This window comes from Monosiga brevicollis, genomic scaffold (assembly GCF_000002865.3).
Source record: "Monosiga brevicollis MX1 MONBRscaffold_7 genomic scaffold, whole genome shotgun sequence".
Lineage (NCBI taxonomy): Eukaryota > Choanoflagellata > Craspedida > Salpingoecidae > Monosiga > Monosiga brevicollis.
The window spans coordinates 1168361-1184953 of NW_001865044.1; the positions used below are offsets into that span (position 1 = coordinate 1168361).

At 55.5% G+C, this 16593-nt stretch overlaps 4 protein-coding genes across 4 annotated transcripts in view; 1 reads left to right on the forward strand and 3 right to left on the reverse strand.

Moving 5' to 3' along the window:
* MONBRDRAFT_36747 (uncharacterized protein) overlaps positions 1–5220 on the reverse strand; it is a gene marked incomplete at both ends in the record, with an annotated part of 7545 nt that extends 2325 nt beyond the window's left edge. Inside the window, 3 exons of the mRNA XM_001745063.1 lie at positions 302–2596; positions 4169–4258; positions 5134–5220. Coding sequence (XP_001745115.1) covers positions 302–2596; positions 4169–4258; positions 5134–5220 — 2472 coding nt within the window. The remainder of the gene's footprint in view (positions 1–301; positions 2597–4168; positions 4259–5133) is intronic.
* A 129-nt stretch (positions 5221–5349) lies between these two features.
* On the reverse strand, positions 5350–5703 carry MONBRDRAFT_24717 (uncharacterized protein; the record flags this gene model as incomplete). Its single annotated transcript, XM_001745064.1, has 1 exon — positions 5350–5703. The coding sequence occupies one exon, from the start codon at positions 5701–5703 to the stop codon at positions 5350–5352; it is 354 nt and encodes a 117-aa protein (XP_001745116.1).
* Positions 5704–5726: 23 nt separating this feature from the next.
* On the forward strand, positions 5727–7486 carry MONBRDRAFT_35117 (uncharacterized protein; the record flags this gene model as incomplete). The annotated part of the gene is made up of 8 exons (XM_001744896.1): positions 5727–5753; positions 6198–6330; positions 6419–6492; positions 6615–6638; positions 6747–6844; positions 6939–6985; positions 7100–7266; positions 7352–7486. The coding sequence occupies exons 2-8, from the start codon at positions 6267–6269 to the stop codon at positions 7484–7486; spliced, it is 609 nt and encodes a 202-aa protein (XP_001744948.1). The 5' UTR covers positions 5727–5753; positions 6198–6266.
* Positions 7487–7808: 322 nt separating this feature from the next.
* Positions 7809–16593, reverse strand: part of MONBRDRAFT_32078 (uncharacterized protein) — a gene marked incomplete at its 5' end in the record, with an annotated part of 9406 nt that continues 621 nt past the window's right edge. Inside the window, 8 exons of the mRNA XM_001745065.1 lie at positions 7809–8224; positions 8347–8465; positions 8681–13583; positions 13720–14214; positions 14312–14342; positions 14476–14688; positions 14841–15401; positions 15957–16220. Of these exons, the coding sequence (XP_001745117.1) occupies positions 8076–8224; positions 8347–8465; positions 8681–13583; positions 13720–14214; positions 14312–14342; positions 14476–14688; positions 14841–15401; positions 15957–16220 (6735 nt within the window). The 3' untranslated portion in view covers positions 7809–8075. The remainder of the gene's footprint in view (positions 8225–8346; positions 8466–8680; positions 13584–13719; positions 14215–14311; positions 14343–14475; positions 14689–14840; positions 15402–15956; positions 16221–16593) is intronic.

The following is a 16593-nucleotide window of genomic DNA, read 5'->3' on the forward strand; positions in this document are numbered from 1 at the left end:
CCCCCCCCCCCCCCCCCCCCTTTTTTTTTTTGAAGAGCGAGGGTGTCACGGGTTGCTCGCTTGCATGGACAAACGAACCTCGCGCGCATCCCCCTCCGCATCAGACTGCACTGCGCTAGGCTGCTCGCTCGCCGGTACACTCAAGCCAGCCTTATTCGTGAGAGATTGGGTCAAGTCATAACCAAAAAAAAGTAGCACAAAGCAAGAACTGCCAATGAACTGGTGGTGAACCGCCAACTTGATGCGCAGAGAGACTGCAGGTGTTGGACATGGAGACTATATCGGTTTCGCAGTCACTTACGTCATCGGTTGCAACATCCCCCAAGCTTTCGCCGACATCCGACATCAAGGTCAATGGAGCGGTTGCAAGTGGGGTAGCGTCCTCAAGAGGGGTGCTCTGGCACACCGTTGAGGTCTCAGGCTCGGGATTCCCCGGCTGCGGCGCCTCCATGCCGGGGGCTGACGTCTTGACTTCAGCAATTGGTTCTGGGCTTGTTGGCTGTGGACTATCCGGCATTGCTAGTGGTGCATTCTCAGCTATGATGGTCTGGTCCAGCAGATCATCATAAGACTCAGCGTCCAGCACCTGCTCAACCGGCGCAGAGGCGTCCAAGGCTGCCGCTGGGCTGGCTCCTCCAGCAGGCGCATTCATGACAACATCAAGTTTTGCATCGGCTCCAGTCGGTGTTTGAGTGGGCTCCTCCGGTGTCTCCGAAACAAGAGGTGTCGCCTCGTGCTGAACGCTCTGCTCACCCTCGAGGCGCCTCGTGGCCTCTGATGGCACTGCAGATGTGGGTGTTGAATCAGACGAGGCCAAGGTGGCCGGCGCTGCATCGTCACTCTTGGGTGCTTGCATACCCACAGCAGGGTCAGGAGATGGCGGTGCATCAGTTTTGCCCTTCTTCTTCTTCTTCTTCTTTTTCTTGCTGGTATTGCCATCCTGTTTGGTTTTGATGTGGGCCGGTTTTGATTCGGCATCTTCGGCCTGGTCGACAACCTCGGTGACCTTGGACGTCGAGACCTCCGGCACAGAGGCCTCAATTCGTTCCTCCAGAGGTGCAGTAGTGGCTTTGACAGGCTCAGTGGGGCAGTGTGTCTCGGGTTTGCTGGCGGAGACCAGCCGAGCCGAGTCATTCACCTCAGGGCGTGCAACCTCGGGCGAGCCTCGAGTCTCAAGCTCATCTGCCGTGACTGGATCATCGTTCTTCATCTCAGGCTTTGGCTTCAAATCGGGTTTTGGCTTGAGATTGGCCTTGGTGTTTGCTTCGGTGCCGAGGTGCTGGCTCTTGGGCGTCGTAGTGGATTCACTTGTCAAGTCGGCCTCGGCCTCGGCCTGAGGGTCGGTTTGAAACTCGGGGCTGGCAAGCTTGAATGGAGCCTGGGGCTCGACTTGATTACTTTTCTTGGGCTCGGCGACAAGCTCAGGCTCAGGGACGGTCTCAGGGATAGTCTCATGGACGGTCTCAGGAATAGTCTCAGGGACGGTCTCAGTGGCGAGAGGAACAGTCTCAGGAGCAGTCTCTGTGGCAGTCTCAGGAATAGTCTCAGTGGCAGTCTCAGGGACAGGTTCAATGGTAGGTTCAGGGGCAGGTTCGGGCACAGGCTCAATGGCGGGCGCCGTTTCGAGCTGAGACTTGGGCTCAGTCTTTTCAATAGGCTCCACCTTGGAATCAAGCTCAAGCTTGGACGCATGTTCGGTGGAAGGTTCAGTCGCAGGGATAGCCACCAACGCAACTTCGTGTCCAGACTTCGACTCGGGCTGGGGCTCAGCAACCAAGTCGGCTTCAGCTTCAAGCTTCGTCTCAGGCTCGGCATCCATGTTGTTGATGTTCGTTTCAGACTTGTTCTCAAGTTGTGGCACCGCATCGGCCTCAGCTCTGGGCGTAGTCCCTGCACTGTCGCCGGCTTCTGAATTCCCAGCTCCTTGAGCGGACAAGTCTGTCGAGGAAACATCCCCACTCGAAGATGCAGGGATGGCGGCCTGGGCCGTTGCATTCGGCTCCGACTTGCTGCCAACCACTTTGGTCGAAGAGGCATTTTCTTGCGGAGCAGGCTTGGTCTTGCTCTTTTTGGCCTTTGCCTTTTTCACCTTGACAATTTTAAGCACGCCCGCTTCTTCAACCGCAGGTGTGCTAATCGGCGCGTCATCAGATGAGTACTTTCGGCTCGTGGCTTTCGTCTTGAGCACAGCGGGTGTGGTCACGGGGGGCGCACTCGCGGGTGGTACGGTCGCCGAGGGTGCGGGCACATGTTCATGCAAAGCTTCTGCTGTGGGCTGTGGCTCAGCCTTGCTGGGCGTGGGTACCGCAGGTTTGGCTTCGGTGGTAGTGCTATCTTCGTTCTCAGAGCTCGTGGCGCGCTCTTTGAGGGGTCCTGTCGTGCTTGAATTAGGTTCAGCTTGAGAGGCAGCCCTTGAGATGGGTTCATTGTTGAGCGTGGCTGCTTTGTCTGAATCTTTGGCGGCTGCAGGCTGGGGTTCGGCCTTTGCTTCCGCCGGTGTGGCGATCGGCTTTTTGGGGGGCGGAGGCTGGGTAGCAGTATCACTTGCGGTTGGTGGACTGCTTGTATAACCTTGCTGGCGCTGTAAACTTGGTGCCTAAACACGCCATATCCACATGAGACATCTGCACGCTCAAGAGATATTGGAGTAAGCCGGGAAGCAGGCGATACGATGGCACAGACCGCAGCACGCAGCGCTTGCTGAAGAGGAGCGAGGTCTGGTCCAGTCAAAGAGGCATCGAGCTGTATCAGTTCGGTTGGCGAGAGTTGATCAACTCGCTAAGGCCCGGAACAACCATGTTTCAATACCAACATATGAGTGCGTGGACTTTGCGCAGACGGAAAGGAACAAAGGAAAAAAAAAAAAGCACACTGAGAAAGGGTTAGGTTTGCATCCAGAATAGGCAGGCGTACCGCAAAGCATGCCTCCAATTGGCCGATGCGGAGAAGGTGGTGGCAAACGCGTGGCGCCGAGGCGAACACAAGCTGCCACACTCTGCCTGAAGGCTCAATGCCAACTATGAGATCCCGGTAAGCGCTGACAAAAGCCACCTCTGTGTTCATCCAGCATTTCAATAGCCACAATGAGTGAGACATGCGTGGAGCAACCTGGATTTCAGGCTTGTGTAGTGTGACAACACGAGAAGGCAGAAAGTAATGAGTAAGCACAGGTGTAATGAGTAAGCGCAGGTGACGCACCGTTCCAATTGCCGACCCAATGGCAAAGGCGTTGACCCGAGGAGTCGAGAAATAACAGCATGTGTGGCGGCGCGCCCGTCCTGCGCGTTGGCATGAGTGGCCCAAGTCCAACCAAACAGATGAGATGGGTATGCATGGATAGCGGGCCGAGCTTGGAGCCACCGAGTAGCCCTGTGAGGGTTGAGACGGTCTTGGGAATGAAGGTCAACAATAGCTGGCACGGGCATACCAAATGGCCACGGTGGTGGGCGACAGGGCGTAGAGTTTGGAGCATGTTACGGCTTGAGGACCTGGGTTGGGTATCACATTGTAGGCATGGGCGGCCGGCCCGACCTATCGCCAAAGGCGCGACAAGAGGTAAAATGAGGTAGAAGTAGGCGGCCACGGCGGACAACCATCGAGATTGATGAAAAAGCTTGACGACTGGGTTTGTCGTACACCAACCGGAAGGCTGCTGTCCACGGCAAGGTGGTCCTTCAGCTTGATGGTGGCCTGAACGGCGCCATCAGTGCCAGCTTGCCAGAGACGGGACTTTGGGCGCCCAGCCACGATTAAAGATGCCCGTGCAGGGGTGGGGGGTAAGATACAAGCGCCGCAGCCTACGTTGCGCGGTTGGCTCCCCACTGCCACGATGGCCTTGCTGCTCGTGACAAAGGCACCAGGATGTGAGATGGGCAATGTTTTCAAAGAAAAGGCCGGGCAATGCGGCCCGTTGAATCAATGGACGCACGTGTTAAGATTGTATGCTTGGAGGCGCTCACTGTCGGAGACGAGCAACCATTGATCGAGCAGATCCAACTGGTGCACGGGGCGGTTGAGCTTGAGCAGCGTACCGGATCCGACGCGCATGCGATGAACCGAGGCATGATGAATTCGGCCATCCTGCAAAATCAGGGTGGCCCAGATTAGCGCTGTCGAGCTCCAGGCTACTTGGCATGAGGAGCGTGTGGGAAGGTAGTGGAGGACATACGGCATCTCCAGAATAAATGATGGGTTGTTGGCGGTCCCAGAGCAGGGCAGTTAGGGTGGCACCTTTGTGCGCATCGATGCTTCGAAGCCGCTACAAGAGAGGGTGAAAGTTGTGTGAAGCCTGGCACTGAAGACGGGGCGAAAGGGCACAAAGAGCCAGATGCGGCCGAGAATGCTGCCAGTCATGGGAAAGGATTTGGGACAAGCGTCGGTGGCACACCTTGGGCTGAACTTTGAGACTTTGAAAATTGAGCTGCCACAATACCAAAAGGCCCGATCTACATGGTCGGCGCCCCGCAAACAGTGGTGGATCAACCCACGAAGTTTTCCGTGCAGTAGATCAAGGGTGAGCGTGGGGCTGGGTTGAGGCAAGGCGTCAGCTCGGTGGTCACTACGCACTCAAAGCCGATGGCCAAGTGACCGTTGTCCTCGCTGATGGCAATGGCTGATATGGGGCCCTCCTATTGCGGGGTCGGAGAGCATCGCCCGGTGTTGAGGAAGACAAATGGCCCCCTGATCTGGCAAGCGGCAAACGGGAGCAGAAACTCGTCGGGAGTGCAACGCGCGCCTGCTACCTGATTGGCAATTTGCGAAAACTTGTCCGAAGCACGATGGATGCAGTAGGCACTGCCAGTGTTGGTGCCAACGACAACGTATTGAAGCGAGCAGCTCACGCAGGTAAACTGGCAATGTGGCGAAGGATAGGGCACACACACACACACACACACACACACACACACACACACACACACACACACACACACACACACACACACACACACACACACACACACACACACACACACACACACACACACACACACACACACACACACACACACACACACACACACACACACGCGCGCGCGCGCACACACAGACACGAGCACACACGAGCACAGATGAATGACCCGGGGCGTATAAGCAGGAACGTCGCAATGAGGCAGTGTAGAAACCACCACCCACCTTGATACGGCCCCGGGCACCCACGGGCAGAAGACTCTGTAGCTCACTGAGCGCATACAGCTCCTGCACAGCGGGCGCTGCGGCCATGTCCCCTCGTTGCAGTGGCGACGCACCGCCTCCCGCTCAGCCCGATCCTCCGAGTAAATGCGAGAGACAGAGAGTGGAGGGCGATTTCAGCATACGAATGCAGTGACCTGTTTTGAGTTGATTCGTACATTAGCACTGTTGCATTTGGGTGTTGTTAAACACTGTTGTTGATTTGTTGTTGTCTCTCTTTCTCTCTGTCTGTCTGTCTGTCTGTCTCTCTCTCTCTCTCTGTCTCTCTGTCTGTCTCTCTCTCTCTGTCTCTGTCTCTGTCTCTCTCTCTCTCTCTGTCTCTCTCTCTCTGTGTCTCTCTCTCTCTGTCTCTGTCTCTGTCTCTCTGTCTCTCTCTCTCTGTCTCTCTCTCTCTCTGTCTCTCTCTCTCTCTCTCTCTGTCTCTCTCTGTCTCTCTCTCTCTCTCTCTCTCCTCTCTCTCTCTCTCTCTCTCTCTCTCTCTCTCTCTCTCTCTCTCCTCTCTCTCTCTCGCATTTCATTGTCAAAGTGTGTTGGAAGTGGATCGATACGGCAGCGCCATCAAGGTTCGGCTGATCTCAACTCGACGGTGGTGGTTATCGAGGTCAAGGTCCAGCGATACAGAGGTGGGAAGGAGGGGCAGGGTGCGTAGTGTGTATGTGTGTGTGTGTCGGTGTGAGAGCCAGAGGGGGTGGTGTGGAAGAGCTCCTGCCACACACATTGTCAAGACGTGAGCCCGGGGCGGTGGCGATGGCGTTGATATCAAGACTGCATCCGGTCGTTGACTGCTTTGCTGGGCATCAGATTGCTGGGCAATCTGAGCGTTAGCCATGCCTGGTCCCGATCTGCCCCTGGTGCCTTTTCTGTTGTGACGTCAGCCTAGCCGGCTCCTTCACGCGCCGTATTCGTCGCGGCACCACACGCTGATTGGGCAGGTCACCGTGCATTTGCATCTGCAAGCTAGTCTGATAGAGCCGCCTGCCCTGCTGCTGCTCCGTTTGTACCATCAGGCTCTTGTTGTCACCACAACCTTACCGCGGACCACCAGTGCCTGCCCTGATCCCTGATCCACCTTTATCATGGGTCACGCACCAAGCAAGCTCAAGCCCGAGCAGATTGATGCTCTGGCCAAAGAGACAAAGTGTACGTGCAGCCGTCACTCTCTCCACCAAACATCTCGTACACAGCTCCACTTGCCGCCTTGCATTTACCTCCTTCCTAACACCTTTAGTCACCACCGAGGAGATCCAGCAGTGGTTCAAGGCTTTTCGCAAGGATTGCCCCTCGGGCGAACTCAGCCGCAAGGTCTCGTCTGGATTCCCTGGCCCCGCTCCCGCTTCAAAACTGCATGCCTTGGTCTTCACGTCAGCGTGCTGCTTTCCTCACCTGGTTGTCCGACAATCTATTCCAACTTGCTTTTCACGTAGGAGTTCTGCCGCATCTACAGCCAGGTACTGACTGGCGCGCCTTGTGGTGCTTTCCATGCTTCCTGACGTTTGCCTTGTGATTTCCATCTGCATAACACTGTCTTGTTGCAATGGGTCGCTCCTCAATGCTAGTTCTTCCCCGCCGGTAATCCGGAGGAGTTTGCCGAGTACGTCTTTCGCACATTTGACAAGGATGCCAACGGCAAGGTGAACTTCCGCGAGTTTATGTGGTACGTTTTCCTCTGGTTGATGGTGCTCTCGCCCCTGCGTCTTGTTCGGGCTCATGGGCGCCTTGCTGGACTTGCCTCCTGTGCTCTTGCGTAGCGCCATCTCCGTGACGTCACGCGGCACGGTCGAACAGAAGCTCGACTGTAGGTCTCCAGTTCTGTTCAAACCACCTCTTGCTTTTTATTTATTTGTTCATTTATTTCTCTTTCTCTGCTGCCAACTCATGCTTCAATTACTACTTCTTCTTGCCGATGTAGGGGCATTCCACCTGTACGATCAGAACAACGATGGCTTCATCACTCGCGAGGAGATGATTGCCATTGTGCGCTCCATCTACACCATGGTGGCAGACAAGTCCCAGCTGCCCGAGGACGTCAACACACCCGAAAAACGCGTCGAGAAAATTTTCAGCGTCATGGATACGGTATCTCACGGCCTGTCCTGACACGGGCATCTCAACAAACTGCTAGCAGCCGGCCCTCGTGACCATGCCATGCCTTTGCTTGTAGAACCACGATGACCGCTTAACACGTGAAGAGTTTCACGCAGGTGCCAAGAAGGATCCTTCCATCATGGGTGCCTTGAGCATGTGTGCGTCCAACGTCTCATTGTTCGTGCCCGTCCATGTGCAACCCTTGCCCTGACATCTAATGTGGCATCCCCTCTTGTAGACGAAGGTCTGGTGTAGAGTACATTGACCCCATCCATCACTGGGATGCTGGCTTTTCAAGCAGAACTTGATCCAGTCACCCTGCCAGTGCTGCGTATTTGTGTGTGGGGAGGGCATTCCCCCATTCATTGTTTTATTTTGGATCGTCTCCTGCGTCTTGCTATGTCAATATGACCATGAATTGAAATTGAGTGGCTTTCTTGATTGTCCTTTCCTGAAGGGGGGCGTTTTTAATCGCAAGGGACCAGTCAACAATGTCTCGAGAATTCTTTGCCACGCGCAAAAGAAGATAAAAACTGATCATAGTTTTCAATTAGAGATAAACCAAAAGTGATCAACGCCTGAAAAAAAATCAACAAATCCATTACCAAACAATCAGACCCTCAGTCACGCAGCTCTGGGCCGACCACAGTGGCGGAGGTGCATATACAATGACACTGTCATTCACACAGCAACTCAAATGAGCTGGCAGCAACAACAAAAACCGCAATTGAGCTGCAAGCAAAGTGCGAAATAAAAAATGGGGGGCTTCCGGACGTAGCGTCCCGCTAAACCTGTGCAAACTAGAGCAAGGGGGTTGACATGGCGATCATCGACATGATATCGAGCACCCCAGCGCCTAGACGAGCGTTGCAGGAGATGACGCCCGTAACTGGCTCGGCACGCTGCTCGAGACCCAGTTGAACCAGCAACTGGCTCGGCTCCATCACACCTATCAGAATGCATCACCGTGATGTGTGAGAAAAGAGAAAAAAGAGGAAAAACAAAATTAAAATTGTCAAACTTCAGAAAGTGGGCGATAAAATCATCAGCCAGAAATGATTCAGTACACACCGGTTTCCATGTAGCCTTGCTTGTTGAGCGCGACCACGAAGAGCGTATCCGACAAGGCAGGCGTGTGCAAGAGTTCGTATAGCTGCTCACGAGCGGCCGCCACATTCTTTTTGGCCAGGCTATGGTTTGGTTGCGAAGAGCAAGTGATTCGAGGTGAGTCTGGATGGTCCATGGTTGCCAAACAAGTTGATGCCAAACAAGATGAGGAAGATGGTGCGCTCAAACACGAGATCAACAAAGCTTGGCACATTCAACACAGTCACATCCAACGACCTTCAAACAGCAACACAAAGCATAACACACGCCAGAGCAAGGAGAGCAAGGCCTGGTGTACCTGTCCACGACGTAAACGATGCAGTACGGCTTTGGGTTGCAGTAGTCGGGCCAATCCTGGCAGTTACCGCCCACGTCAGAGACGTCAAAGACCACGTCGGGCGACCAGCAGATTTCCAGCTGTCGACGCCCCGTCGTTGGGGCGACTGATGCATTGTGCACGCCCTGTGTGGTCAAAGCGCGAATGATGCTTGTCTTGCCACTTCCACTGAGGCCCAAGAAGACCACGCTCAGGTGCATGGCGGTGGGTGAAGCTGCCGATGTACTCGAGACCACAAAGCGCTCCAATTCATCCTTGGCATCTGAATTAATGTAGTGCGTACAATCGCACACGGTGCATGCTGGCATGGACAATTGCTGCTTCCACAAGTCAGTTTGCCCCAGCTCGGTGGCCTGGAAGACAAATGTACCTTGCACCGAGTCCAAGCGCAGCATCTCGCCCTTCTTCTTGACATACTCGAGCTGGACGCAGTAGGCTGGCACATAAATCGGGCCAATGACCGCTGTTCTCATGCTATCATCCGAGTAAAAGACCAGCATACAGCCCCGCAATACGCCAAAATACTTTTTAAAGCTTTTGTTGGCCTTGCTTTTGCCGCCAAAGGCATCCTTTTCTTGCTTGACGTTCAAGTATCCGGTGACATTGGCAGCAATCGTGGTTTTTTCCAACAAGCTGTGAGCTTGAATCAACGCTTGTGCGGGGCGCTTCTTGTCGACTTTGCGGCCCTTGCAGCTGCTCAGCATGGTCTCCCGGGGGTTGGGGCCCTCCAGCGTAGCTGGGGCAGCCCGGGCTTCGTACACCGTCTCAACAGAGACTGCCAATTCAGGTTCGGCATGCGCTGGCTCTGCAGCTGTGGCAGGCTCGGGGGTGGCAGGCTTGGTTAAATGCGAAGCATCAGTCTGATCCTTGAGCTCTGGCGGTGCAGCAGCTGCCTCTGCGATGGCCGAATCTGTCGTCGTGGGCTTTGAAGTCCGCTGATCGGCCTCACTTCCACTAGGAGCGGCAGCAGGTTCAGTGGCTTCAACGGTAGGTTTGGACTCGATGCTTTCATACGTATTCTCGGCCACGGCATCAGCTGCATCCGGTTCGTCAGCAGGCACGTCCTCCTGGTCGGCAAAGGCCAACGCCTGCTTTAAAAAGTCATCGGCCACATTACCCGTCGTCGTGATGGGTGAGGTGGGTTCCAGCTGCTTACCCTTGCGCTTGCCGCTCCCGTGCATGGGGCTCTGGGTGCCGGGCGTGTTTTTGCGAGTAAGCTGCCACCAGCGCTTCTTTGACGGCGTTTCTGGAATGCCATCTTCGGGATGTGCACCTGTTTCATTGACCTCAGCGTCTGATGCACGGGTGGTGGGCTCGGCGTTGGCCAAGTTGTCATCGGTAGCGAGAGCATCATTAACCACGTCATACGTGGCATCTTCGCTCGTCACGAGCGACTGCGCTACGCGAGATGTGGGATGGCCATAGCTATGTTGCGGCGTCATGCTATCGGAGGCAGCATCCTTGTCATCGACCGTCCCATACAACCCCTGAACAGCGATGACATCTCCCTTGGCCGCCGTGTCAACGTCGCCATAGACATGCTCGTTCTGACCCAGAGGGTCCCTTTCGGTGACATTCTGTTTTTGATCAGCAGCAGAGGGATTGGACGGGTTGGTTTCTTCTGACACATCGTGCGTGTCTGCGGCGCCGTCATTTGCAGCCTCCGTGGCGTCCTCGGCCTCGTCAAGTGGTTGACCATGTTCTTGACCAAGTGCGCTGGCTTCAGCAATCACGGCTGCCAAAGGTAGCATGTTTCCTTCTTCTGAAAAGACGACATTTTCGTAAGCAACTTGTGAGCGACGTTTTGTGTCGCTAGCAGTGCCATCCGTTTCTTCAGACGAAGTCTGGGGTGCGCGCAGAGGTAGCTCAGGGTCACCCATGGTACGCGCTTCCATGAGCTCAGGCTCGGCAAAGTCGTCTTGAAGTTCGGTTGATTCTGAAGTACCGGCGGCAGGCGCCGTGTCCTCCTCGGCGGGTTGCGCACTGAAAGCTGTTGAAGTGGTAGACAGACCCAAAGTCTCATCTTCAACCTTGGCGAGCTCAGCTTGCTCTTCGCCGGCCTGAATCTGGGATTCAACGTCGGCCTGCAAGCCGTCTTGAATGCCAGCCTCGATTTCAACACCGACCTTGTTCTCAATGTTTGCCTCGATTGTGGCATCAATATTGGGTTCCTCGGCATCATTGGCTTGAAGCCAAGCCAAATCCTGGTCGTGGCTTTCATGAGCTTGGTCAAGGTCCTCCTGGTGTCTTTGTTGTTCCAGTTTTTCTTGCTTATTCTGGTCTACCTGGCTCTCGTCCTTGTCCACGGCCGGCGTGCGCAGTTCAGTTGCGTCGGCCACACCGGGTGCCGTTGTTTCGTCGGCGTCAAGATCGGTGGTAAAAGCGTCTGCAAACGGATTGGACGCGGGTCCAGAGGCCGACGAGTCAAGGGGCAAAGTGTGGTCTTCGTCCAGCGAGGCCAACGGCTTTGTCTGGTCTGCAGCTGCCACTGCATGTGGTACAGTATGATCTTCCACGAACGCCGCTGACTCCTCTGCACCGGAATCTACTTGCGTACGAGGCAGCGTATGGTCCGCCTCAAAGGCTGCTACAGCGTCCTCGGATGCTTTATCGCGTGCCAGCCAGGCGTCATCGCCTTCAGTGCTCAGCAGGCTCACATTGGAGGCTGCTGTCGGCAAAGCTTGCGCGGTACCTTCCTTCACAATGTCCTCCGACTCACCCAAAGGCACAGTATGGTCCTCCTTGAGAGCGGTTGCGACAGCGGTATCTTCCGCCTCTGGTGTAGCTGGGGCCTTGTGCTCTGATGGCATTGAAAGATCACCTTCCTCTGCACCATCTTGCTCAGAAGAAGCGAAGGGGTTGTGGCTGTCGGATGCACCTTCTGACGAAGCATCAAGCTCGTGCTTGGTGATGGCACTGCCAAAAGGATTGAAATTAGCGGCATCGGCATCGGCATCGGCATCGGCATCGGCATCGGCATCGGCATCGGCATCGGCATCGGCATCGGCATCGGCATCGGCATCGGCATCGGCATCGGCATCGGCATCGGCATCGGCATCGGCATCGGCATCGGCATCGGCATCGGCTTGCACAAAGCCCCAGCTTTCTTCCTCGGCAGCTTGCACGTTCCTCGGTGTTTGATCAACCTGAGGTTCAATAGCAGCAGCAGCGGCGATATCCTTCGGCTCTGGTTCCTCTTGCTCTGGCTCATCCGCAAGCATGGCCGCTTCCTGCTCCGGCGCATTCACGCGAGAAGTCTCAATTTCCTCTTGCTCTGGTTCCTCCGCAGGGGTAGCCGCTTCCCGCTCTGGCTCATCCAAGGCAGAAGTTTCAATTTGTCCATGCTCTGGTTCATCTGCAAGTGTAGCCCCCTCCTGCTCTGGCTCCTCCACAGGAGTGGCAGCCGTCTGTTCTGGCTCCTCTTCTTCCTCCTCCTCTGGAAGCGTTGCTACCGATGGAACAGCGGGCTTCGAATCTGTTTCATCAGGCAACGAGAGAGCCGAAAGGTCTGCAAGAATGCTGTCGTCATCCTCAATCTGCTCCAGATCAGAGAGGGCGGCCTCTGCCTCGGCAGCCTCACCTGCGTTCTGATGCTCTTTGGGCGACTCGTCTTCATCCAGCGCGAGTTGAAGCTGGATCTCTTCCACACGTGCATCACCCGTAGCAATGTCAAAACTATCTCGCGCCGGTTTGAAGCCGTTGGCGCCGCGCACATTATTGGCTGCTTGCTGGCTAGCATGTAGCACCGCTTGGAGGTCGCTTACTTGCGGCTCAGCCGCTGCGGTGGTCGACTCGACCGCCTCTTCCTTGTCCGCTTCGTCGTCGGTAGCTGCTTCTTCCATCTCCAACTCCACCTCGGGGGCCAGCACATGGGGTTCCTCGCTCACCTTGGCCGGGACTTTCTCCAGGTCATCCTCCTGCTCCAAGGTTTCGTTGGCCAAATCAAAGGCCGAAAGTCGGGGAAAAATGTCTACCGAGGCCTTGGGATATGCCGCATGTGTCTCATCGGCTTCCTCTGGCTCACTATCAGAGCCTGCATCATCCGTTGCGTCACGCACCTCTGCGACAGCAAAGGTTGCCGTGTTAACGGGCTCTACCTCAGCTTGTTCAGCCAAATCCTCTTCAGTCGGCTCGGAAGTGACTGGCAGAGACTGATCGGCCGGAATGGTAGGCTCTGGACTCTTTGGCAAAGGGGACGCAACTTGGTCTTCATCCGCTTCATCCGCGAGCGTCTCATGGGCCGTGTCCTTAGATCCAAGCGCTCCGCTGTGCTCGAGACTCATCTCTGGCTCCCGGCTGGTCTCGCCTGCGGCTTCCTCGTCGTCTTCTTCCTCTTCCTCATCACCGCGTGCTTCATCTTTGTCAACATCAGCTGGCTCAGTTGTTGGCATGTTATCAAGAGAAGCGGGTTGAGCGGCCGGGCCTGAATGTACATTGGCATCAGATTCGGTCATGGGCGACGAATTCAGATTGTGAGGCGGGCAGGTGTCAGCTTCCGTGAGATCGTCGCCACTCTCCAATGCATCGATATCCACGTTTGTCTTTTGCTCTGTGGTTGGAACGATGATGGAATCTCCTTGGTCACCAAGTGCACGGTCGAGCTGTGCCAGTTGAGCACGCATGTCCAGAACATCCTCATCATCATCATCAATATCACCGACGGTCTGTGGCACGATGATGGCGCCAGCTTCATCACCCAGGGCTCTATCCAACTTGGTAAGCTGGGCACGCATGGACATGATCTCCTCGTCCTCTTCTTCCTCCTCTTCTTCGACCCCCTCACTCTCATCTGCCTCATCTCGGAGGTGTGCGTAGTTGTCGTTGGCTCGGCTGATTGCAGCAGCATCAACGCCCGGCTTGGAATCTGAACGCAAGCAGAGGCAAGCAACAGGAGACGTGCTTTAGAAAGTAAGTGCCTCCCTTCCAAAAAGGTCTTTTGGGTGTGGCGTGACACCAAGACACGCACGATACGAAGAAATAGCGGGGTCCCAAACACACACCTTTGAGGACGCGGCCTGTAGCAGGCTTAGTATTTGACTTTTTGGGAGCAGGGACAGGCTTCTTGCCCGGGGAGCGGAGAACGACTTTCGCGCTGGGGCTCTTGGAAGCCTTGCTTGCATCAGCGGATGGGCGCTTGACTGAGGGCAAGCGCGCGGGCTTGTCAATGCTTCGACGGGGCGGGGCGGCTTTGGCGCTGGAGGTCTTCGGCACCGCGACCGAGTTTGTGTGTCGTTTTGGGGTACCCGACGTGGAGTTGGGTTTGGAGCGGGGGCGAACGGCGGCTTGACGCTTGACCGAGTCTCGAGAGGGTGTCGAGGTGCTCTTCGAGCGGGTGGATCCCGGTTTGCGCGTTGTCTTGGACGTGGAGCGAGCTGAAGGACCCGCCGTGGGCACACCACGGGGCGAGTCGTACAGAGTGCGCGTGGAGCCAGTGCGCGAGTTGGCACGGGAAGCATTGGCACTTTTGGCACGGGCAGCAGCCTCGGCAGCCTCGGCTATGCAAGAGAATCGGCATTGAGACGAACATTTGGCAAAAGAGGGTGCGAGGTAACAGAGCGCAGGCGTGCAAGTGCGAAAAGTGGGCACATGTACCTTGTCTCTGCTTGGCGAGCGAGGCCATGCTCTGAAGAAAATAGAAGCGGACAGGAAGAGAAGGAAAAAAAGTACAGAATGCGACCAGAGCATGCGTGAGGGCCTGACTAGTCCGGCAGTCAAGTTTCGAGGCATTGGGTCAAAAAGGGATAGGAAAAAAGTACCAGGTCGTAGGGGGTAGGCTGGGTTTGGTGGCGCGGGGTATAGCGGGCCAGTGTGGCGGCATCGAGGCGGGAAATCATGGGGGTGAGGTGGAGCACGCGACGGGCGGCATGGTGGGTGACGACGGGGCGTCCAAGCCGCATGACGGCGTTGAGGTAGGAGTTGAGAGATCCCACGCGTTGAGGCAGCGATGAAGCAAGCGCAGCATGGGCCATCTGGGAGCGATTCGACGCAGAAGGGCGGGTGAGCGCGAGAAGAGGGGCGGGGAGAGAAGCGTTTGATGTTAGCGGGGGCAAGAGGTGGGCTCAAGCGCAAGAGGTGGCACAAGTCCAAAAAAAAAAAAAAAAAAAAAAAAAGTCTTTCATACCTGGTCGGCTGGGTAAGCGGGGAGAGGCACGTTTCGCATAAGAGGGTCGAGCTCCATTTCGGTCACGATGCTTTGTAACTCGTGGGCGGTCAGGATGGAGGTGATGCGTTCAAAGCGGGTGCCGTCCCAAAACATGGCATAGCACTTGTAGATGGCATAGCCATCAAGCTGGCGTCCTGAGGCGACTCGGCCGGCAAAGCCCTCGTGATCGAGGTCTGGCGGTGGTTTTGAGCTGATTTTTCGGCTCGGAATGTGCACCTTGGCGCAAGCCTCGAAAACCTCAAGCCAGCGGGTGGGGTTGGGGGCCCGAATGACGATGAAGAGAGTATTTTGGAGAGGGACCTTGAGAACGATACAGGCGTTGAGGTCGGTGTCGGCAGGCCAACGGGGGAGCGTGTCAAGATCTTCACCCGATCCAGCATGGCCAATGGTACAGGTGGTACCAATGAGATCGTATATTAATAAAGGCTGCTCTAGCAGGCTGGGGTTACTGGCTGTATCCCCGGCATGGACGGTCAGAATGCCTTGATCCAGCACCAAAAACTTGCTTTGCCAATGTTGCTATCACAGGCCAAGTAAAAGTTGAAATAAGAACATGTGGCATGTGGGACAACACGAGGGAGGGGGGAGGGAGGGAGGGAGCGGGGAGTGCCCCAGCAGATCAGACTGAACATTTGCGCACGACTGCCATCCGCACAACACGGACAAAAAGCAGAGATGGAAATCACACACTCACACGCGCGCACACACACACACACACACACACACACATACACACGAAAAAAAAAAAAAAAAAAAAGCGGATGGAAGCAGCGCGGGAGGGTATGCAAGTGCAGGATCATGCGGCATCTCATGTTGATGAGACGGCAGCAGGAGCCGGTGGAGGAGCAGGATTTGCACCTCAATGCCTGAGCGGGTTGGATGTGGCAACGGCAAGACCCGTGGCAGAGCGAATGCATGGGCCAGGGACCACACACGGTGGGGCGCAGCAGCTCAAGAGCAGCGAGGGCGCCTCCCCACGTTGGATTCCCACTCCCAAATCAACTGCAACGACCAAACCACCACAACAACCGCCATGCCCGCCTCCCGACAACAACCACCCACTGCCTTGCTTACCTTGTTATCCAGCCGAATGATGGCCGGACCCCGCAAAGGCCGAGCCCAGACCTCCCGCATCCTGCCGGTGCTACCCGCCGCTCTCGCGATGATGGAGAAATGAGAGCGCAGAGCAGAGCAGAGAGAGAGCGGAGTGAGAGAGAGAGAGAGAGAGAGAGAGATGGATGTGGAGAGAGAGAGCAACAGAGAGACAGAAGGCCAGAGAGAGAGAGAGCAAAGAGAGAGAGAGAAGCAGAGAGCAGCGGGCACACACAGAATTTTTTTCTTTTCAATTTGTCAGAGGGCCAACGGTGGTGATTTACAGATGGTAGTGAATGTCATCAAACAGACAACAGCTTCTTGTCAGACATAAAATGTCGGTACCACTGACAATATAACGTGTGATATTTGTCATACTTCAAGTTGTACCCAACACGTTCATGTAACGTGATAAAAGTATTTTGTCTGACGTCCAGTTCATCCCTGTGTGCGAGAGAGAAACACAGCGAGAGAGAGAACAAAAGAACACGCCCCCTTCTCTCTCTCTCTCTTCTCTGCTCTCTGCTCTCTGCTCTCTCTGCTCTCTCTCTCTCTCTCTCTCTCTCTCTCTCTCTCTCTCTCTCTCTCTCTCTCTCTCTCTCTCTCTCTCTCTCTCTCT